This window comes from Rhamphochromis longiceps, linkage group LG9 (genome assembly GCF_057381845.1).
Source record: "Rhamphochromis longiceps isolate RC_006_pf linkage group LG9, R_longiceps_female_GT1.1, whole genome shotgun sequence".
Classification (NCBI taxonomy): domain Eukaryota; kingdom Metazoa; phylum Chordata; class Actinopteri; order Cichliformes; family Cichlidae; genus Rhamphochromis; species Rhamphochromis longiceps.
Window position 1 is genome coordinate 22,217,218 of NC_140565.1, and position 22,939 is coordinate 22,240,156.

Genomic DNA, 22,939 nt, shown 5'->3' on the forward strand with positions numbered 1-22,939 from the left:
CTCTTTAGGCTCCCAGCCACAGCCATTAAATCTCTTACACAACTGCTGGCCTTTGCAGTGGCTCCTGACAGCCAAGTCCGCATCATCATGGCATTCAGTGTCACATACAGTGCATAACAGAGAGTCTCGTTAAATATCACAGTTTTCCGGCCACTAAAGCAGCTGTACGCGCTCTGATAAGCTAAGGCGAAAGGTGCCGGGGCTGAGGCAAAATCATCATCAGTCATCAATCATAACAAAGAATGAACTCCGCAGAGTGATTTCAAATTTGTTTTCCCTTTCTAATTGGGAGCATTTATACAAAAGAAATGAGAGAGAATTGCGTTTCTGTAAGAGCCCTATTCATCTTTCAAATAGAGAATGGCTGGATTTAAATGCAGTAGGTGGTTTAATATAATAGAAAGGGCTCTAATTTAAAAAAAATAATCTTTTGTCTTCAGATTAAAGTATGAATCAAAGGATCAGCAGCCATTTGCTGATGCCAGCATCACACTTATTGGCATGCTGGTATTTCATAGACTATCCAGGGAGCAAAGTGGATTAGCCCAACTTGACCTGAAAATTCACAGCAAGTGAAAAGAAGGCAAAGAATTTACTGCGCATAGAATGCCTATAATTATTTGCCTTCTCTCATGAGAAATAGTATTACTGATAATGTTTTTTGATAAAGCAACAGGGCACTGCTTAGTCTGTCACTCCCTATTCTCCCTTCAGTCTTCCAGCAACCAGCTGGAAACTCCTATAATGTGCTATAGGGTCATCACCAAACTTCTCAGCACTTTCTGGATGGATGTTTTCCTCCCACAGCCCTTTGCTACGACCGCACCCAATCAGCGGCGTCCCATCCACTTACAAACCCCCACTTGTAGCCTCGTGCTAAACCTCCCATTTATCACACTGACAGGAGTGGCTTGTGGTTATTGACTGGGAGTGGATTATTTTCCCATCCACAAGCTCAGTTATCAAATTAGATACTGAAGCAAAATGTTTGGAATTTCAAATGAGTGGTGTCAGATGGCTTGTTTTTATCGAAGTGAGCATAAATTACATATAACCAGGAGGGGCTTGTCAGAGAGACTGTGTAAGTGAGAAAATGTGTTTACCTTATAGGTCCTGATGAAATGTGTCTTTTGCATCCTAGTTTGCACAGATTGTGTGTCAACGCAACGCATACTTACCACAAAATATTAGTGTCTGGAAAAAACATGAAGAAGAAGACTCAATTGAACTTGAACCAAAACCAAGGCAACAAAAACTTAAAGAATTTGTTCAAGCACAGACTGACTGGCCAGGGACACAAATCGAGAGATTTTTTAGCGGTCTTGGCCCCGACTGGTGATTGGACGCTAGTGTGTCTTCATTGTGAGTGAGGAAGACACAAAGCTCACCAAAATAAACCACAGGGGAAACGTTCTTAAAAACAAACCTAATCAGACGCTGAAATGACCTTCACCCAGCTGAACATGGACATTTTAAAGAAGGCAACAAAGGCAAAGTGACGAAAGCCAAAGCTATCCAGAGCTCAGATCCAGCCACAAGCCAGCAGCCTCGGTATGAGCAAAGAATCAGAGTAATTATGAGGAAAATTAAAGAGATGAGTGAAAAAGAGAAAACTGGTCAATGTCTTGCTGTCGGGTGAAGTTATGAATATGGAAAATTATGTAAGTACTTGACATTTGTTTTATTGTATAAATCTGATGCACTTGCTGTTGTTTGGTAAGGTAAAATATGTCATGTCATATTTCAACGTGGGTGTAAAGAAACTGCTTTTTCAGTTATTTGTGCCTCCTTATAGTAGAACATTACTTTATTTTCATAATTTTAACTGACAGCAGATCCTGTAATTTACTGCAGTCTGGGGGGAAAAAAATGTAACAATTTATTTTATTATGAAAAAAAAAACTGAAGAGAAGTCGGGTTTTGTTCGCACGTCAGTTACAGTACTTACTCACAAACAGCTTCTTCCCCTGGGCCATTCGGACTGTCAATAAACACTATCCCCCCACATCCCCAATAATCCGAGCCACGGTCTGAGTAACCCCCATCACTCAGCCACTCACACACAGACTTTATTCAGTTTTTTCTTTGCACAACTTTGTTTTCTAATGTGTCTCTTGATTGCATATATTTCTCCTGTTTGCTATTTATTCCTGCTGTCTACTATTTCTATTTTATTCTGGCACAGTTGGTGTGGAGCACCCACAATTTCATTGTATATGTACGATGACAATAAAGGGCTTTTCTATTCTATTCTATTTCTTAGAAAGATAAGCGATAAAAATCCGGATAGGCAGGTCACACTTAGGCTACGTTCACACTGCAGGCGAAAGCGCATCAAATCCGATTTTTTTGACCCTATGCGACCCATATCCGATCATGGTATGACAGTGTGAAAGGCACAAATCCGATATTTTCAAATCCGATCTGGGTCACTTTCGAATGTGGTACTGAATCCAATACATATCCGATGTTTCAGAAAGCGACTGCTGTTTGAATGGTCACGTCGCATTAAATCCATCTTTTATGTCACTGACACAAAAAAGACGCCAATTATCAGCGCCGGAGAAGACATCGTGAATGCTTCCTGGCCTTCCAGTGTAGATGTTAGTCAAACTGTTGGGAAGACAACGTGAACATGTTATTTGTACTGTATAATCTGCAGATTCTGACAGAAATCTGCAACTATCCTTTGAAGCACCGCTCCTCTAAAACAGCAATAAGGATAATTATTAGGTTATTTACATTATTATGTAAATAACTAACTTCAAGCAAAAATTGGGAAACGTAAAGTCCAAAGTCTTTATATTAAGGGCCATCAGTCAAACAATACTGTTTGGTCTGGGTCTAAACAGAGCGCGTTGTGTATGACGTCTTCTTTTGCGCATGTGGGCCGCTTTGAGCGTTCACACTAGAGCGCGTTTGCTGTCGCATTTTATTTGTAGTGTGAACAGGCAGACAAAAAAATCGGAATTGAGCATTAAGACCTGCAGTGTGAACGTAGCCTTAGAGAAAAATTGGAAATTGGAATCAGATAAGAAAATTGCAATTGGTGAATCACTAATTTTCCAGTCTTTGATCACTTAAGCTAACTAGCTGTGGATTTTAACTTCACATCTAATGAGCAGATATAAAAGTTAGTTGCAAAAAAAAGTGAACAGACCTCCCGCCCAGAATGTGTCCTATTCTCACAACATGAAAAATCAGTTTTAAAAAAAGGCTCTGTAGTTTTCCAATTAAGACAATAAAGACTCACACAGGGGTGTGTGTGTGTGTGTGTGTGTGCGCGTGTGTGTCTAGGCTGACCTCTGTGGCAGTGACCCAGAACTTTTGATTGATTTGGAAAGTCATTAAAATCCCAGTTGGTGACTTCATATCATCAGCGTGGAGTTTGATGATAAGCCCCCACAAAAAAAGCCTAATTATCAGGTAACCCTGCACACTCATATACACAAAGACACACACTTAATATTAAGCATCACCACACAGCCTCACTCACATAAACACTGCCTCATTTTCTCCCCAACTTACCTATTTGATATTTTCCTTTGAACATGACCTCGCTGCAACATCAAAGGAGAGGCTATTTGACTTCTCACTCATCTGTGTCTGAGTCAATTTTTTGTTCCCTTCGCTAAAAAAAATGTCATAAGGCCTGATATCATGCATCATTACTGCTTGGGGGAGAACATGCAAAGAATGTTATTACACCCTGTGTTCCAACTGCACAGAAAGGCAACCAGATTGTCTCTAATCAGCAATAAAGAAGTACAGATATTTCAAAAACCACTGCTCGGGGTGGATGAATGACAGCTGTGCAGGGAGCTATGGCGCGTTCGGGAGTCATCATTTTAACAGTGTACTTTCCTGCCTGTGTGCTATCAAGCCTTATATCCTCCCAGACTTAAGATGACTATAAACATGATAGACGTGTTTGTTTACTCCTCAACTCGTTCCACAAGCGACGAAAACTCAGTGACGGGAACAACAATGTTGAGAAGTCTGCGAGCTCTAAGCTGCAGCAGCCAATGAGGAGCTTTAACTGCATCGTGCTTAGCGGCCTGTGTGCAGCTGTTGCCGTGGAACACAGGTATACTTCATTATCCTGCCATTCGTCTCGTCTGACGTTGTCAAATTTTGCGTGCACTTCCAAAGTTCTACTGCTTCTGAGAGAAAAATGTAGATACTTCATTACATCCTCTTTAGGAAGGAACTCATGAGAAGGAACCATTAAAAAAAACAAAAACAAAACAAAACACAGAATTTAAAAAAAAAAAAAAAGAGAGAAAACATCTGGTTCCTCTTTGCAGCAAATCAGCGTCCTGCTGCTGGATAGACAGAGAAGCCAGAAGAGGATGGATAATTCATTAGGCACGCACTGTTTAATGATCCAAAGCCATTCTGTGAGACAGCAGTGATGACTCAACCAAAAGTAATTCTAGCCACAATCTACTGTACAATAAGTCGCACTCCTCTTGTGGTATTTCCTTTTTTTCGGCGAGGGGTGTGTGTGGGGGCTTTTCAAAACAATATTTGCCTTTGACTTCATTTCTCAAAAATGACCTTTATGTTAACTCGCCCTTCTCACAAATACTTGATGATGGAACAAAAAAAAAATATCACAAGTCAGGAAGCAGAATGCAACGCGTCTGTTTTTTCCCCCTTTTCAATATTTACATGTAGCGCATAGGTGTCAAACTCTGGCCCGCGGGCCAAATTTGGCCCGCAGCCTAATTACATTTGGCCCGCGAAGCCATACCAAATTACTATTAGAGCTGGCCTACTGGTATTATACAGCTAATATATATATTGTTTAGTATTAAGCTTTGCTTGTTCCATATTCAGTTTTCCAGCAAAACTTATTTGAGTCCATAAGAAAAGATTCATTCTTATATCTGGAGGAAGATTTTTTTTTTTTTCAATAAATATTAACGTTAGCCCGCGACTTTGTTCCAGTTTTGAATTTTGGCCCACTGTGTATTTGAGTTTGACACCCCTGATGTAGAGAGTGCTTTGAGTTTTCCTTAAAAACATTGAAGTTGAACAAAGTGAGCAATGTGAAAATGTCAGCAGAAAATGGATGAAATGTAAGATCAAATACACACAAGTATATTTGAAAAGATTTACTGAGCACTCCACGTACATTACATGTAATCTCACTGTTAAATAAAGGAATCTCTGCATGTAAATGGTCTGTACTCGTGTCCTTTAACTTTAAGTGCTTAAAATGTGTTTCTCATTCACTCATTTTCACACACACAAACACACAATGCTTGCAGAGCTGTCACATGAGGACCTTGCCTGGTATTGGGAGGGACTTGATCAGCATCTTGTCAAAGGACACTTGAGCTCATGGTGAGGTCAGAGATCAAACCACCAAATCTATAACAGCAGTGGACAACCTGCTGTACCTGTTGTATATGTTAGTCTGTCTGCTCTTTGCCAATCTTGATCACCAGTCAATCCTATTCAAAACTTGGCACATGTGTTGCTCAAGATCTAATCCTAGTGTCAAGTTTGTAATTATTTGGATAAGAGATGCTCCCAGCAAAAGCACTGCAAGGTCACAGATAACGCCACACTCCTGTGTCCTCGTATTTAAGTCCACAGATGAGATAACAGAGTTCAGAATTAAACCTTAACTGAACATGACTGCACTACATATTAATATCAATGAATTAAACTTGCTTTAAAAATATAAAATTTCAGTAATTTTGTGGTAGTAATAACTGTCACAATGTCTAACACTGATGGAGCTCATAAGCTTAGATACAAAGAGGTATCAGTATTTTCAGTGGAAAAATAAACACAGTGGGTAAAAACTCAAGATTACTGCCTTTTGTCAGAATGCAGCATCCCCAGTTAAAGGCGGAAAAGCACCAATATATTGTTGTCTGGCAGATAAAGCCACCGCATACCCTTAAATCTTTGTTTTACTCTCTTAAGAAACTTAAGAGCCCCTAAGGGACATGCTTTCAATCTGCTGTGAAAACAGCTGTTAAGCATCTCAGGAGCTTGGTCATTTCCAGAAGAGTCCGTTCAAGTGACTATCAAATTTGATCAGCCCGCTACATATGGCATTTCACACCTTACTAGACAGCCATTCACTCAAAGATTATGTTAATATAGTAGTAAGTGAACTATTGATAGAAAGTCTGTGTGAGGAAATTAAAGCTATGCATCATCCTCACCTTTACATTCATTTGATTTGTTTCCACAGCGTGTTTTAAGCTGCAGAGAGTGCATCTCCCACTGGTTTCAAAAGCCTGACACTGGCACAGACACTGCCTGCATTCCTGAGCTGGTAAAGAAGCATATTTTGGGATTATTGCACCAACACATCATTTGCCAATTTCCCAAGGCAATCACACAGAGACCAAAAGTATGATAACATGCCGCCATGGACATCCTGACAAAAAGTTAATGGGCTAATGGATTAAACAACACGGCATGGTCCCTTTTAATTATGACTGAATATTTCTTGGTTCATTTGCTTTGACCCTCTTCTTTTACAGTGTTGTTGTTATTAAATTGTGTTTCTCCTATGTGAGAACAACAACTTTTCACATTATATGAAGCAAATTTTGCCATCTGCTCAGAACTTAGTAAAGTAATTAAATCAAGATCAGATACGGTATTGCATTTGAACATGCAAATGTGACGCACTGGTTATACATCTTGAGCTGTCTTCCTGCTCTTTTAATTTAAAGCAGCTTTTTACACATTCACACTACAGCAAACGTGACACTGCATTCACTGCTGCACATAACAAGTACCAATTCATAATAAAGTCACCCCAAGGCCCTTTGCATTGTGGATTAAAGATGCTAATATATTAGAGTAAAAAACCCAATGAGCAGGCGATCTATTACGAGCAAGCACTTGGCAACAGTGGGACAGAAAAACTCCCTTTCAGCAGGAAGAAAACTCCAGCAAAACCAGGTTCAAGGAGGGGCAGCTATTTGCCCCAACCAGTTGGTGGTGATGGGAAAAAGAAGATAGCAAACGGAAACAGGAGAACAGGCCTAACTATAAGCTTTGTCAAAGTGAGATCAGTGATGATCAGTAATGGGCATGAAGAGGAATATGGAGGTCATAGTTTGTTATGCCATGGAAGCCTTACAGGATAACAGCACTGGTTAACATAACATGTTGGTATAGACCACCTAAGACGTAGTTAAAGACTGAGATGAATAGTGAAACAGTTCTCTTTGTATAAGAACTTTGATGGGAACTCCGTACAAGATATCTTCTTTTCACCACCCAAGACTGTTGACATAATCTGCAAATATTGTTGGAAACATGAGATGATGCACATCATGGTCCCGAGTGCAGCTGTCCAGGGTATAATAGCTCACTGAAAGACATATCACCATCTTAGTCACAGTTAATCCTTCTCAACACACAGATAAGTCTTTGAATCAAAAGCATGTATTGATCATATACATTGTGAAATTTCTGAAAGACAAAAGATAAATCGTGGTAATATTTCAATGTAAAATCTAAAAGACTTTTTGATCATTGAAATTCGTAGAGATTCTATTAAGTGTCTAGAAATAGATTTAAGGTTTTACTTCTTTTCAACAATGCAATGTCATTTTTCGGTGGATAATATAGAGAAAAATGTTCCGTGTATTTAAATTTCAAACATCATCATCAGTAATAATAATGGCTAAAGATAGTACCAAAAAGATGGCACTGGCAGTGGCACAGAACTACAAAATTAGTGGGCCATGTGTTCATTAGTAACATTAGCCTATGGACTAACTAAGAGCTTGACCTTGTCTTCAAGACCACATCCATCTGAAAACATGTCTGCTGCTGTTGATACACACTAGCACAGCTCAATAACCTGAATTTCCCCCAAAATTGACCACTGGGGTGGATGTGTTTAGCGTTTTCAAATAAATTAAATACTTTACATTGTCTGCACATAGCTCTGCGGGCGATCGTGGCTCAAGAGTTGGGAGTTCGCCTTGTAATCGGAAGGTTGCCGGTTCGAGCCCCGGCTTGGACAGTCTCGGTCGTTGTGTCCTTGGGCAAGACACTTCACCCGTTGCCTACTGGTGGTGGTCAGAGGGCCCGGTGGCGCCAGTGTCCGGCAGCCTCGCCTCTGTCAGTGCGCCCCAGGGTGGCTGTGGCTACAATGTAGCTTGCCATCACCAGTGTGTGAATGTGTGTGTGTGAATGGGTGGATGACTGGATATGTAAAGCGCTTTGGGGTCCTTAGGGACTAGTAAAGCGCTATATAAATACAGGCCATTTATCTCTGTGGATAATAGGTATGATAAAACGGATGCTATCATGCACAGATTCTCAATAATTCTAAAAAGTGAAGTAATAACTTGCAATCGTATACAGTTTTATAAACTGAAAAGTCTGCTTGGATAGCAAAGCAAACATTATGAATATAAAATAACCGAGGAAGAAAGACGCCACAATGCTGCCTGTTTTCGGAAAGACAAATCCAGGGCAGAAACGCCGCAGCAACAACAGTGTATTTTTGACAATGTCGACAAAAACATATTGCTGATTTCTTCTTTGACTCATGCAAATTGCACAGCGGCAAAAGCAACAATGCTTCCTCAGTACCAGTAATGTGAGTTGACATATTCGCATCTGCTGTAATGTTCTCTCTATATGATGCCAAGATCATTAGCTGTTATAGCTGTGAAAATGAACAGAGTGATGAATGACTTGCTGTTCTGCTGCTATGCAGGTACTTTTTTTTCTTTTTAATTTGATGCTGCTAATACAATATTTGAATGAGAGATGATTGCTCGCAATAAACTCGTCAAGTTGCTTATGTTATTGTGGAATGTGGATGCTGTGTGTCTGCACATCATAAAAAGAGAAGAGCCTGAAACTTGACCCCACTATCATCTGGTTCCAAGCAAGCAACGTGGGGAAAAACCCACAAAAAACATGGATGGGCTGAGTCAGAATGTGTAGTTTGCTGCTGAAGCTGCTTTTGTGTCCTTCCACCATCAAACCCAGCATGCCCTGCATACAAGCTGAGCCTAACCTGCACACAACATCAGCACTTCTGCTGTTCACACGCACACTACTGAATGTGACACAAACACACACATCATGGTGTTAGTACAGCTGCCATCGAAGATATAAATCCCAAGCCGTGCACATGTGCCGTTGTGGAACCACAGTGTGTTATAGATGCCACCCTTCTGGAGGGGTTTGCAGCAAACTGGCAATTTTCCATTGCATCCTTTTTCACGTGCTCTGTCACTCAACCTGTCACCATGGAGATGAGCTGTGTCTCATGCTGGAGTGCATACACTGCAGCATACAGCAGCATAGGCGAGCACCGCTGACTCTGTCACACCTCACATGCAATCAGAAGCACTCCTTTAAACCAGCAGAGCAATAAAGAGCACTAAATCCAAGTCCCCAAATCCGGCTCTGTTCTACAGCCAATAGCGTTGTGCTTTTAATACTGTGAGTTGTAGTGGTCAATAAATGTGCCCAAACCTGAGTGTCACCTTACTTAAGACACAGCATGACACTCAATGAGAGGAGGCCTGAGGAGAAAAAGTTAGCTGCAGCACGTAAAGGGCAACTGCCACTTCAGAAAAGTGTCCTGAGTGGAGACTGAATGGGATCACACCGAGGAGTGGGGCAAAGCAGGGGGTCAACACAAAGGCCACACACTGTCACTCATATATAACATGTGCAGTATGACATTAACATAGATATCAATGAGCAAGAAAGCAAGAAAGAAGGCAGCATGTAACATTTCATATTTAAATAAAAATACATGTAATCATCGAGGATTGACTGTTTTCTGCTGATAACTGCATCATGAAGAGGAGTGTAATACAATGCAAGACAGCGCAGAGAGGGCAGCTTAACTGTTTTGACTACAGTAGGGCACAGATACAGGATACTAGGAAAGCAGCAATGTAACGGATCTATTTGGGTAACTAAAGTTAAGCAACAGCGAGTAAAAACTGTGTGAGTAAAAACTTTAAACACGGCATCTTTAGATTTTCTGCAAAGTTTTCATAATTTAGACTTGGCATCTGTTAAAATCAAGGTCAACAGATATATATATGTGTATATTTGTTTTCTTACTGTGAGATTTGGGACTTCCTTTATGATCACTCGGAAGAAGGTCCGCGAATTGCACCCGGTGTCCCGACATGTCTGTTACAGGCTCTCAGGTCAGAGCTCCAGGACTTCACCGCTCTTCTCTGTGCTGTTTTAAAAGTAACAGCCAACTTCCGAGCAGGGGGCTGGTGGGGTGGGGAGGCTTTACCGCGTCGAGGTGACCGCGTCGCCGTCCGTGTTGCGCGTGGGAATCCTTCGACACTACACACCGGAGACGGGCGTCCGTGGATGACTTTCCCTCTGCCCCCTGTGCGTCTCTGAGCTGACTGTGTGCCAGTACTGCGGTGAAGCAGCCAGCTCGGTCCAACTCTCACCTGCCCCTCTGCTCTAAGAAGCCTTGTGAACGTAGTAGACTCGCAGGAACAGGAGAGGCACTATCCCTCCCCCCGTATTAAAAATCATAAAACTTTTCCCCACACACACAAATGACGGTGACTGCAGCGTTACGTCATCACTGTAAAGAATCCATAATAAAGTTTAAATCGGGGGCTGTAAAAACACAATAATGTTGGATTTTCATACCACATATCATATTTTCGGACATTTTGAACATTTTCCAGCTGCCAGAGTCAGGAAGCTCTTAATCAATGTTCAAAATCTAACTTGGGTGGTCTTAGAAATTATAAATGTAAAACTTTATAAACCACCATTTCTCCCAGTCATCGCATCCCGTGATACCAAAACATGCCATTTCACATTTTTGAAGACCACTGCGCAGTCACTTTAACTCTGCGTATTGTATCCGATAATCCAACGCTGTAATCTGTTTTTAAAAGAATACAAATACCTTTATTGATACCTTGTCTGAGCATCTGGGAGCATACAGTGCCACCTAACGGAAGGAAGGCGCAATATTTATCAGTACATGAGTTTTTCATAAATTACACATATGGCTTTAAAAAACAGCTGAATAAGTTTCTCTATATGTCTTTGTCATGTTCACGAAACAGGACACTGTGATCATAAAGGGATGGACATGGTCAGGAACAATACTCAGGCAGCCTGCAGCAATTAAATGACACTCAGTTTGTACTTATGAGCCCAAAGTGTGCAAAGAAGACATCTCCCTCGCCCTTACACAACCAGCCAGAAGTGTTGATAGAAGGCAGGATGGATCCATGCTTTAATGTTGTTTACACCAAACGGCAGAAGCAAAAGAAAATGAGATTCATAGCATTCGTTCATTGCAGCGTTTTTCCAGTTTTCTGCTGTGTCTCATTTTGGTGAGCCCGTGTAACTTTTGGCTGTTCTTAACTTAAAGGAGCAACACCCAGTGTGGTCTTCTGTTTGCTGTAGCCCAACCGCTTCGAGGTTCAAGGTTTTGCACATTTAGCGATGCTCTTCTTACTCGGTTGTAATGACAGGTGTTGAACTCCAGGCCTCGAGGGCCGGTGTCCTGCAGGTTTTAGATGTGTCCTTCATCCATCGCAGCTGATTCAAATGGCTAAATTACCTCCTCAACATGTCTTAAAGTTCTCCAGAGGCCTGGTAATGAACTAATCGTTTGATTCAGGTGTGTTGATTCAGGGTGAGATCTAAAACCTGCAGGACACCGGCCCTCGAGGCCTGGAGTTCGACACCCCTTGATGTGACTGGTGTATTTCCTTCCTTGGCCTTTCTCCTCCAACCTCTGGTATTTTGGCTGGAGGACTTAAACTCACTCGACTTTTTTCTCTTTCAGAGCATTCTCTGTAAACCCCAGCGATCCCATCCCATTAGATAAGCAAGTCTGAAATACCGAGACCAGCCAGTCTGGCACCAACAGCAATGCCACGTTCATAGACACTTCTACCCATTCTGACGCTCAGTTTGAACTTCAGCAGGTTTTTGATCATGTCTAGATGCCTAAATGCACTCAGGTGTTGATAAATAGATATTTGTATCTGTGAGCATCTGAACAGATGTAGCTAATGAAGTGACCGGCAAGTGTATTTAGAACAGCAGACATTAATGTGAAATGCCAAAAAGGAAAGTATTATTACAATATGAATATATCCATATGTTGAGATTAGCTTATAGTATTTGCAAGCTGTATTTGGGTGGTTTGCTTTCCTTTTATATAGTTTTTAGGAAATCAAGCAGAATCTACAGTTTTTAAAAAAGAAAACAATTACAGAAGAAATGACATTTTGGCCTATACCGTGACTGTGCACCCTTTATTTAAGCTTTAACATAGCTCAGTACACAGAGCACATTCCCTTGTACTCTGTGTATTGAAGCCGTGGTCCCTTAATACACCGAGTTCGGCAGCCTGACCTGAATGAGAGGCTGCAGGGTCACTACATCATGTAATAAATTCCCAACATCACTTTTCACTTTAGGACACTGGTGAGTGGAGGATGACTGCAGCATGAACTGTGGTGGTGATGTGGTGGTTATGGACTGCCTTACACCTAAGATGAAACAGTGGATATCGCTAAAGCTGAATAACAAATGTATGAAAATGTAGGCGATAAACAAATAGCGGGACAACGAGCATGTAAATTAAAAATGAAGCCACTGCAAGTTAGTGTGTTTTTGTCTTAACTTTATTTTGAAATTCTTTGTCAAATGTCGAAAAAGTACTGGAATAATGGAAAATGAACCGTTGAATCATTCTCGCAGACACAAACCAAGCACTGTGAACTACTCTTAGAGGAATTTTGTGCAAATGAGTAGCTAAACACATGGAAAATGCAAACCAGATTTCTCTTTGTCTGAAAATATTGGGCAGTTGCCAAAGCATGAGAAGCACGACAAAAAAAAAAAAATAACTGGTCAGCTGAGAGAGGGCAAATAAAAATAGTACACTCCAAAAGCACTCAGCCACATCTGAACAGCATTAGAGAATTTCACTCATGTCAACATCACCCAAACTATCAAGAACAGACTCACACACTGTCAAACTCTTTCGGAGACAACTAGCGTTAATTTCAAAACGCTGGCATAGACATGAACCAAAGTATGTGCACTGCACGTCTTTTTGCTCCTTAAAAAATCCTTAAAAAACAATAATTTAAAGCACGTAGAAACAAAGCAGAACCATTCATCTCTATTCCTCTGTAATGCGCTGTATTTCGTTTACACGGACCCATTCTGCTCAATGTACATTTTGGATAATGAGGCTGCCATCGACTTTGCCAGTTCCTCGTCCCGTTTCTTTTGCATCTGCGAGTTTCGGCACCAGTCCTCATACTCTGGGTTGGGCAGACACCTGTCCAAGAGAACGTCATAGTGACCGTTGCTCAGCCAACTCAGCCAGATAGCTGGTTTGGAAGGATCCTCCTCTCCAAGAAAGTGCACCATGGTGGAGACAGTGGGACTCTCCAAGCTGCCCCCTGTTGTGAGGTGGATGTTGACATTCAGCATCTGGCTCATGGCGAGAAGCTCGGGGTAACCGGCCCAAGTGCCGTCCTGCGCTGCATTGATCAGGAATTCCCCCACATCCTCTTCAATGATAGGGTTGAACTCGTCAAGGTGGTCAGCGATGTGGTGCACCGTCCGCTCCCTCAGCTCTGCATGTCTCGACTGGTCCCCATATGTGGCTTTAGACACAGCCCTGTACAGACAGTTGCCATCTGGAATGATTTGATACCTGTATTTGTGCCTCTCCTGGAGGTACTTATTTTGCTTTTCCACTTCAGCCAGGTATCGGGCGACTTTGTCGTTGATCTCCCCTCTCTCCTGGACTCTCTGTGGAGGGGACTCCTGCAGAACACTGAGCTCAAAAGCCCGTCTCTCTTCTGATGCTGGAGCAGCTTTGGTCGTGCTCATTAAGCTAAAATCTTCTTTTATGAGACCCTTAGGCTGTACTGCCTTGGGGGGAACCAGCTCCTTGTCTTTCAATGAGGCCCACGTCTTGCTTCTGAAGGGGGTAATAGTTAGTGAAATTCCATCATCCCCACCTGACGTTTCCACCGTTCTCTTGTATTCTTCTATTCTGGGTCCACTGGTGTTGTTGCTGTTGGTAAGCTGATTTCCAGTCAGTTCTGGGCAGTCTGGGAAAAGCTCATCTGTCCCATTGCTCAATTGATCTATCAAGTCCACTATCACATCAGGGTCGCAGTCATTACAGAGTAAAGTTTCACCGCTATGAGAGTCTGGGGAAGGTGGTTTGACTTTGGACTCCCTCATAACATGCACAGGCACAGACCTCTCCACTCCATCAGGTCTCCGGATTAAAATTTCAGCAGTCGAGGTGAAGTAAATTGGCCTCATGGTTGAAGCTTCGTAACACGACAAGGCAGGCATGTTTGCGGAAGACACAGACTCGCTCACCGGATCACCGTTGGTCGCTGAAGTTGCGTCTGGTTGAGTAAATCCCGGCCTGTCAGCCTCAGAGGAACTTGCCCCGTTCAAACGCGCAGAAGCGGTCGACAAAGTTATTGTAACTTTGCGAGACGACCTCGGGTAGTGTGTCAGCACACTGTTGTACAACTGCATTTTGAAAGAGTCCTTTATACTGAACGGCGCGGCTGGGCTGTTACGGAAAGTTGACAACAATAGCTAAAAATACTCTCCGTGTCATCAACAACAGCAAAGTTGTAGGGAAGGTTTCCATGGCTCGGAGTCCCGCTGTCATTGACACACAGAGACGACTAGACTGTCCAGTTTAGTCCTCTTGCGTCATTTGCAGTTGGGGTGCCTCCCTAATTTTAGACTCCAAACTGTAACAGGACCCAGTCCTCTTCGACAGAATCAAGTCCGACGAAATAAAGCCAAAAAACACTTTTCAGTTGAATTATTTCAAAATAAAATTCATGGTTTACGCACACGTGCGCCTTCGTTATGAGCGATCATGCTTTACTGCCTTAGATCAATCAGCAAAAGTTTCTTTAAAAAAGTCAAACTTTTAAAAAATGTTTTCATGCTGATAAACAGGAAAAGATGCTTTAACTTTAAAGTGCAAAAAATCCTTACAAAATAGTGAACGTTTTTATTTTTATGTTTTAAGAAGTCTCATAACTAGTTCACTAAGAATACCACGTTTACTGGGTTTTAATTTACTTTCAAAAAGTCCATTGTGGTGTTGCTTTCATTCAAATAGCCACATAATCATCAAATACACTTTCTTCCTCTTTACTAACATGATGACTTGAAATGAAATGAGCACTTCAAATGACAAGGTAATCTAAATAAAAACAGCGCATCCAATTACTCGCTTTAGAATAGCAAAGTGTTAATTAAAGCAGATGTTCGTAAAGCTCAGTTTTAGTGTAATTAGGCCTAGGATTTTTATTTATTGATTTATTGCGAATGAACTGGAACAAAGGAAAAACACAGTCCGCCATAAATCCCGGATATGGGAACAATTTACCAGATTATGGTTGAACCTCATCATTTTGTGAACCCTAAAGTATTCTGATTCTGATATTTGAACCACAACAATCTTATTTTGAAAGAAAAAAACCACCAGTTTCCTGTACAGTTGTGGCTGTCTGTAAGTTCACACAGCTCTCCACGGGCGTCCTGACTGAAGCCGCGATGCTCGTGGACAAATGTGAAGGATTTGATGCGTCACAGTCAAATGAGTCGAGTGACACAACAGTAAAGCAGCAGAGCTACCGCTCAGCTAATTATCGTGTCTATTCTTTAAACAAAGCGTTTTACATTCGTTTCCCCTCTAAACAGATTTATGTGGTTCTTGTTATTAATCCTACAAAATAAACATAAAAACATTCATTAAACAAGTGCAGTGTTATCTCGGTCTGGAAAGTATAAAACAAACACTGAGCTTTATTTGTCGTCTTACATCACCACTGAATTCCCGTCATAGTAAGTGTAGATATTAATAAAAGAAATGACTCAAAAAAGCTCGCCAAATGTGTTGATTATACAGAAAGCATGAAATGCTCAACGTTTAAAATGAGTCATCAGCACAGCTAGTCTATCAGACTAAATGACTATTAATATTACTGCTATTATTAATTACAAAAATCAGCCAATCAATAAATATCATTTGATCTATTTTAATGTCACAACTGATGGGAAGCATACCTAGTATCTGACAGTAGCTGGCTTTGGCCTGCCAAACTTAGTCGTCTCTATTTTTAACAGTGACTGAGCTGGAAAACACACTCAGGCTGCTTGTGTTTGATTATAAAAATATTACTTCAGTGAGTGGGTGTACATTTATAGCAGCAAAAAAAAAACCAAACAACATTAACATTAATAATCAGTAAAGGTGACTGTTTATTTTTGTTTTGTTTTAATATGCTGTAATAGTATACTGAAACATAATAACACTTTCTAATACAGCCTGTGACTAAAGGTGAAATTCCCCTTGACTTTCCATGTATTTGACCTGAAATTACAATGTAATTGCATTAACCGACAAATACAACAGAGTAAGGAGGTAATAATTCAAGTATTTACATCAATCATTATACTATCATTACACATTATGCATTCATTTTGGCTAGTGTATTCAACAGGAAATCAGACACAAATTATACTCTAAGTAATTTTACGTAGTACATAATTTCCAGGTATTTTAAAGCAACTTCTTTCCTTCCTTATTTTCGCCTGAATTGCAGTGCAATTAAATCACCACCAGAGGGACCCCGAGGACCTCGTGTCTGCACGCCGCGTTGCATTCACGTACAGTTCCGCTTGTGTGCACGCGGAGGCGACATTTAGCTTCCGCAAAGAGCACTTGAACGCATGTCTGGAACAAATGCATGCAAAGAAACGATGCTACAGCAGCTGTCGCATGGTTGTGCACCGCATACAAATGAAGGCATTGATCGTTTTCTTCGCAGTGCTGCTGTTGTCTTTAGTAAGCCGAGCTGGTGCGCTAACCTCCAGCTGCTGCAAGGTTTGATCAATATATCCCGCAGCTACACCCATGTCCACACTGTATTTTTAAAGCATTTCCTCATTCCTGTGAGAAATTACAGGAGCTTCTCCTTATATAATGTTTACAATTCAATCGGGGTGACATCGATAGCGCATAAGAAACGTTTCACGCGTATCTATAGGGATACAGAAGAATGGACTACTACAGTCACAACACGGGAGGAGGAGGAGGAGGGGGATGCACAGTAGTATAAACACGAGATTTGTTGCTATTACCATAAACACAACACGAGGCCCCTATTGTAACACACTGCAGCAGCCTATACGAAGCCACATTGTTAAAAAGCACTCGCATGCAGAAGAATTATTGTTGGGAGTACGTGAAGGTAATTCTTCACGATGTAAACAAGCGATACGAAAGGTGATAAACCACAGACTGTGATAAGGCGATGAAGCTTGCACCACAAAAACACACCGACGCTCATTCGGAAATATGCGGCATAGCCTGTAGCAATAATGTGCTATATATATGTTTTAAATTACTGTGGTTAGTTTAGTTATTTTTAATCTGTAGGTGTTACCACGAGGTCCGCAGTGCTATCCCCCAGTCTGCTATTGTTGTCATTTTGCTTGCCCGCCTAAACAACGCTTTCTGCATATTATATATCTATATAGATATACATATCTATATATCTATATAGATATATATTCACTTTATTAGTAGGGTCAGCAGCAGTTAAAGCTCAGCAAGACTGTATTCATGTCAGTGGAACAAGCCATGCTGATGTCAGAGATTTTTCCTGTTCTCCACTGGTGGTGGGAGGATCTTTGCGTTTAGTCACGCAGCTGTCAAAGATAGCTGTCACCCAGTTTCAGGATCAAACACACAGTCAATGAGAAAAGGGGCTTTGAGCAGAAAGGGACGCAGAGATCTCAGGTAACCCACAACCCCCCACCCCCCTCTCCTGCCACCTCAAGTCTCCAAAGAAGGACGACTAGAAGAGAGAAGAACATCTAAAACGGGAAAAAAGAAGCATTTTTTAATGAACAAGGATTTTCGAGATTTCGGATACACGCTGGGGATATCTAGGGGGGAAAACACAGCTCTGACAGAGAATTTGTCTTCTCCGCTTGCCGAGGAATAAGCGGGCATTTTTTCAAGATGAAGACCAAAAAGGGTAGGTGGGATTTCTAAAAGAAATAACATTAAAGTATTAGGGAAGAGGAAAAAAACGACTTTAGACGGAGACGGCGTTAAAGAATGAGTAACAGAACCGTTTCCCTCATATGCAAACCATGCAGTCTATTGTTTCCTTTCCAGACATGACAGGGGGGCTTTTTCTGCCATGTGTTGGCGCGATGTCAAAAGTCGACAATAGCAAGGTTTAGCCACCTTTTTAGGTTATCTAAATGTGCTTTATTCAAGTTTTCACACAATAGGCTAACGCACGACTGTGTCGCCGTGTGTTGTTTTCCTAGTCGCGGTATAAACTGGGACAACTTTCAGAATGATTTAAAAGACGCTTTCGCCTTTTTTCTGTTACGGTGGAAACCTCATATAAGCTACATTTGTGAAGAAGTTTTTCGGTTCTTGATAAGTGGTGATAGTCGATACAAGTCAAAAGTTGTGCGACTGTTGTGACTTCAGGGGTTGTTACATTTTGGCAGCCTGTAAGCTTAAAAAAACCCTCGATATTTTGTATCTTTTTTAGTTACGAACAGCGAACGGAAACAGCCCCCAGCGCCTTTAAAATATGACCAAAATCCAAATGTAGGCTAATGTTCATCCTGACCTCATTGTGGGAACTTGCTGTTGCCTTGTTACATTCATGGACCTCGTGGTGCAGCTCGCTCGCGCACGCACGCACACAAAAGAACCTTCTTACAAGTTGTTCAAACTTAGAAAAACTGTCGTGTTTCTCGGGTTAAAATGTCTTTTTTCTGGCCTTTCAGTGGAAGCGACGTATTTCGGCTGGTGGAAAGTTTGCGCCAAAGTCGCTGTTTGCGAGTAGAAACTTTTGAAACGCGTACAAAGGAGCAGGCAGCCCTGGATTCTTTTGTTTAGTCTGGAGACGCTTATTTGCAACAGGTCTCCCCTCCCCCTTCGCCTCTCAAACCTACGTAATTACCTCATCCTGTTGGCCACTCTTGACTTGGGAACTTTCTTACTTCTTTCCCACTAGTTTGCCCGGGAGCTCACGGCTGTACAATAAATATCCTGGCCTGTTTTATTCGCTATGACCGCTTGGCTTCCCGTACAGTAGCCTAGGTGCTGGTGTCCAGGTGTAAATATTGACCTAAAATCACAGGAGCCAGTCTTTAATAAACCTCAGTGTGTCTTTATCATAAAGAGGAGGGACGCATATTAAGGTTTTGTATTGGTTAGTTACTAAATGGGACTGAAAATGTTTAATATATAATATGCCAGATGGAAAATGGGACAAATTTAAAAGCAGTTCAAAAGCACATCAGTTTGCCTGGGCTGTACTCTTGACATTCAAAGCAATTCAGAGCACTTCCTTTGATCATGATTGACTTCGATTAGATCCTAAGCCTCCCATTTAAAAAACAAAAAATACAGACTCTGTAATCTTTCAGATTCAGCGCTCCTGTTCTTCAAAACAAACTCTCCCCTTTTACACAGAGATTGTTGCTGTGCCAGCTATCAGCCTGTCTAGAATAGACCTGGCTTGTATTTGTTGAGGCAGGTTTTATAACTGACACAGCATCAGGCTAGCCTTTGTGACGTCCCCCCCTTTCTACATCCACCCTCCCCTTCTTCCTCCTCCTCACACCCTCCCTGGCTCCTTATATGAATCACATGGCTGAACTTGACAGCTTGCTTCTGACACATCAGCTGCCTCCCAGACAACTTGAGCGGCTGTGGCAGAGCCGCTCTGACAACGGGGTGGCTTGACATTAGAGGATATAAATTCTTCTTTGTCCTGGCCTCACACGCTCTTTTTTTTTTTTTTTTTTTTTTTTTTTTTTTTTGTCCTTCTCTTGCACTCGCTCGTGATTTTTTTAGGTTTGATGATGCTGTCGGGCAGCGAGACTGACGATGAGGACAGCGTGGACGCCCCTCTGGATCTGTCGTCCAGCGCGGGGAGCAGTGGGAAGAGAAAACGGCGGGGAAATCTGCCCAAGGAGTCCGTTCAGATCCTCAGGGACTGGTTGTATGAGCACCGTTACAACGCCTACCCCTCTGAACAGGAGAAAGCCCTTTTGTCCAAGCAGACCCAGCTCTCTACACTGCAGGTACGGGCACAGATTCTGACGGAAAAAAGATAGTACCGCCTGAAGTTGTTTTTTTTCTGCCATTAAGCCCAGAGAGAGTAAATAGACCACTGTAAAAGTCAAGAGGAAACAAGTGTCAGCTTGACTGAATCATTTCCTGTCTGGATCACAAACAAATTATGACACATACACACTGTGAATTGAAGGTCATCTAGATCAGCTTGATGTTGCAACATAAAAGTCTGAGACAAAGTGAGTAAACTTACTCCCTGTGTGCTGTGGGCTTGGCCGAGGCACTTGGACAGGAATTTCCCTCCCTCTAGCCCCTTTTCTATCCCAGCTGTCTGGGAACAATGCGGAGTCATTTACATAGTTAGAGCTGAAAGGCTCCTTAAGCCAGTTACGACTAGCCCGGAGGACTGAGAAAAAGAGTGGAGTGAACTGTGAATGCTGCTATTACAAAAGAGATTTATTTTTTTATTCAAAACTATTTTCAAGACAAGATTTCTAAATCTAAACTGACCTTTATTAAAAAAGGGGTTAGCTTATAATCAGAGGTGTCTTTTGTCATTTCTGCAGTGGTGAAATGATTAAAACAGGAAATGGTTGCGGTGTGTGAAATGTCAGCATGTGATAGGTAGGGTTTACCTTTCACTCGATTTCTCTGCTGACATGTGCAGACTGCACCTGGGGATAAATGTACCAGCAGATTTTCTTTCAAAGTGCAAGGCAGAATGGAAGCGAGCCATGTGACGCGCCTTTTCTGACTGTGTGGGTTGTTGTTGTTATCGTCTTCTGCAGGTGTGCAACTGGTTCATTAACGCACGCCGGAGACTTCTCCCGGAGATGCTGAGGAAAGATGGCAAAGATCCCAACCAGTTCACCATATCCAGGAAAGGTAGCAAAGCTGGTGACAGCTTCTCTGACAGCTCCCAGTCCCCGAAACACAGCAGCCCCGCGGCAGCCACAGAAGAGAGCTACGACAAACGGGTGCTGCACCCGTCTAGCTTCGACCCCGCTGTGCCCAGCGTCCTGAGAAAAGCGGTGTCCCCCACCGTGCCCTCTCCGACCTCCGCGTCCCCGTCTCCTGGGCTCGTGCCCACCCGGCCTTCTGTCATCTGTCACACTACTGTCACCACAGCAATGCAAACCAGCCCGACAGCTTCCCACCCCAGCGCGCCCGGCATGAACTGTGACAGGGCAGCTGAGTTGTTGCATGCCGTGCAGGCTCAAGCGCTGCTTAGGTGCCGGGAAGAAGGGCCAGGCAGTCAGCCACTACCCAACGCCACCCCCACTACCACCATCCTCAGCAGCACCAGCATAGAAGGCAACCTGAGCCCCCGCAGTGGGCTGTTCAACACCCCTCCCCCCACCCCTCCAGACCTCACACAAGACTTCAGCGGTTTCCAGCTCCTGGTGGATGTGGCCCTCAAACGGGCTGCAGAGATGGAGCTGCAGGCCAAACAGCTGGTCGCTTAAAGGAGGAAAGTTGACAGAAGTGGAGGAACTAGAGACTGACTTTGCATCTCAGCTGTGGAACTCTTCGTTTCAGTGACTCGTCTGCACGTAACAAAGAACAAAATCCACACGAAAGCCTGACCATTTCTATTTTTGGTATACCAATCAAATTGACATGGATGCTTTTCTTTCTTTCTTATTGAACAAAAAAAAGAAAAGAAAAACCGTATCGAGGTGCCTTGGCTGTAAGTTGTTTATACATTTCATATACATGTATCTTTATGTATCTACATGTGTATTTTATTTGCACACAGGGACCAAAAATGTTATCAGAACAATGCTGCCTGTCTTTATGTCTTTCCATTATACTGTATTGTAGTAAACGGAGCAAGAGCAAGAATCAGTCCTCCTTCACAGATCGGTCAGGTGGATTGGTCGCACCCACACGTTTTAATTTTTTTTTTCCTTTAATTATTATTATTATTGTTCAACATTTCAGAGATCAGTTCATGATTGGTCTGCCTTGTTTGTTTGCACACTAAAGGCAGAGGAAGGTCATCTCAGTGTCTTAAAAATACTTTGCTCTTGGCATCTATGACAAACTTATTCACTACTGTAGTAAATGTTTGTTTTCATAAGTATAGTTTTTAATTTTTGTTATTTACTTTTAGCTATTTTTAAAAGGAAAAAACCCTTTATGCTTCTTTTTTTTAACTTTTCTTTTTGTCACTGAGGGGTGTTTCATAAGACCAATGTAGCAGGTTCTTAGCATGAGCCTTTATCCCATCACTCAGCGAAAAATGACGGCCAGTGGACTGGAAAAATTAAACACTACATATGTTTTTCTGCATTTGCTGTTTTACAACCTGACAAAAAAACAGCCCTTTTTAAAAAAATAAAAATCACCAAAAAACATTTCCTTGTATAATAGGACCATGTGTATAGTTAATGTGACATGATGCCCAATGATGTGATTTCTTTTCATACTGTGCAATGTTTGTGGCAACTAGGGGTCACATGGGATTCAAATAAAGTTTTGTTTTTTCTACATCTCAGAGTTGATCATTTTTATTCAAGTATTTTGCCCTGCTTTGGATCATTCAGATCACTTAACTCTACTGCACACATTTATCCCTTAATGTTGGGAGTAGTGTGTTTAGTTTAATTGTTCAGTGTATATAAAAGAAGGGAATATGAGAAAACAATAGTGTAGCATTCCTGTCTTTCTACAGGATGCAGTCCTGTGTGTGCGAATGCTTTAAAACAGCTCCCATGCATTAGCATAATCCTGTATAAATTAACACAGGTAAACAGCAGACGTCAACACTTTCTCGCTGACAGG

The 22,939-nt window shown here is 41.9% G+C and overlaps 3 protein-coding genes across 3 annotated transcripts in view; 1 reads left to right on the forward strand and 2 right to left on the reverse strand.

Annotated features, from left to right (window-relative positions):
* Window positions 1-10,418, reverse strand: part of kiaa1217 (KIAA1217 ortholog) — a 142,092-nt gene extending 131,674 nt beyond the window's left edge. Inside the window, exon 1 of the mRNA XM_085418864.1 lies at window positions 10,090-10,418. Coding sequence (XP_085274990.1) covers window positions 10,090-10,159 — 70 coding nt within the window. The 5' untranslated portion in view covers window positions 10,160-10,418. The remainder of the gene's footprint in view (window positions 1-10,089) is intronic.
* A 2,224-nt stretch (window positions 10,419-12,642) lies between these two features.
* otud1 (OTU deubiquitinase 1) lies at window positions 12,643-14,781 on the reverse strand. Its single transcript, XM_085418875.1, has one exon. It carries the CDS (start codon window positions 14,545-14,547, stop codon window positions 13,186-13,188), a length of 1,362 nt encoding a protein of 453 aa, XP_085275001.1. The 5' UTR covers window positions 14,548-14,781; the 3' UTR covers window positions 12,643-13,185.
* Window positions 14,782-17,762: 2,981 nt separating this feature from the next.
* Window positions 17,763-22,647, forward strand: tgif1 (TGFB-induced factor homeobox 1). Its single transcript, XM_085418876.1, has 3 exons — window positions 17,763-18,080; window positions 19,931-20,160; window positions 20,941-22,647. The coding sequence occupies exons 1-3, from the start codon at window positions 18,065-18,067 to the stop codon at window positions 21,616-21,618; spliced, it is 924 nt and encodes a 307-aa protein (XP_085275002.1). The 5' UTR covers window positions 17,763-18,064; the 3' UTR covers window positions 21,619-22,647.
* The last annotated feature ends 292 nt before the right edge of the window (window positions 22,648-22,939 follow it).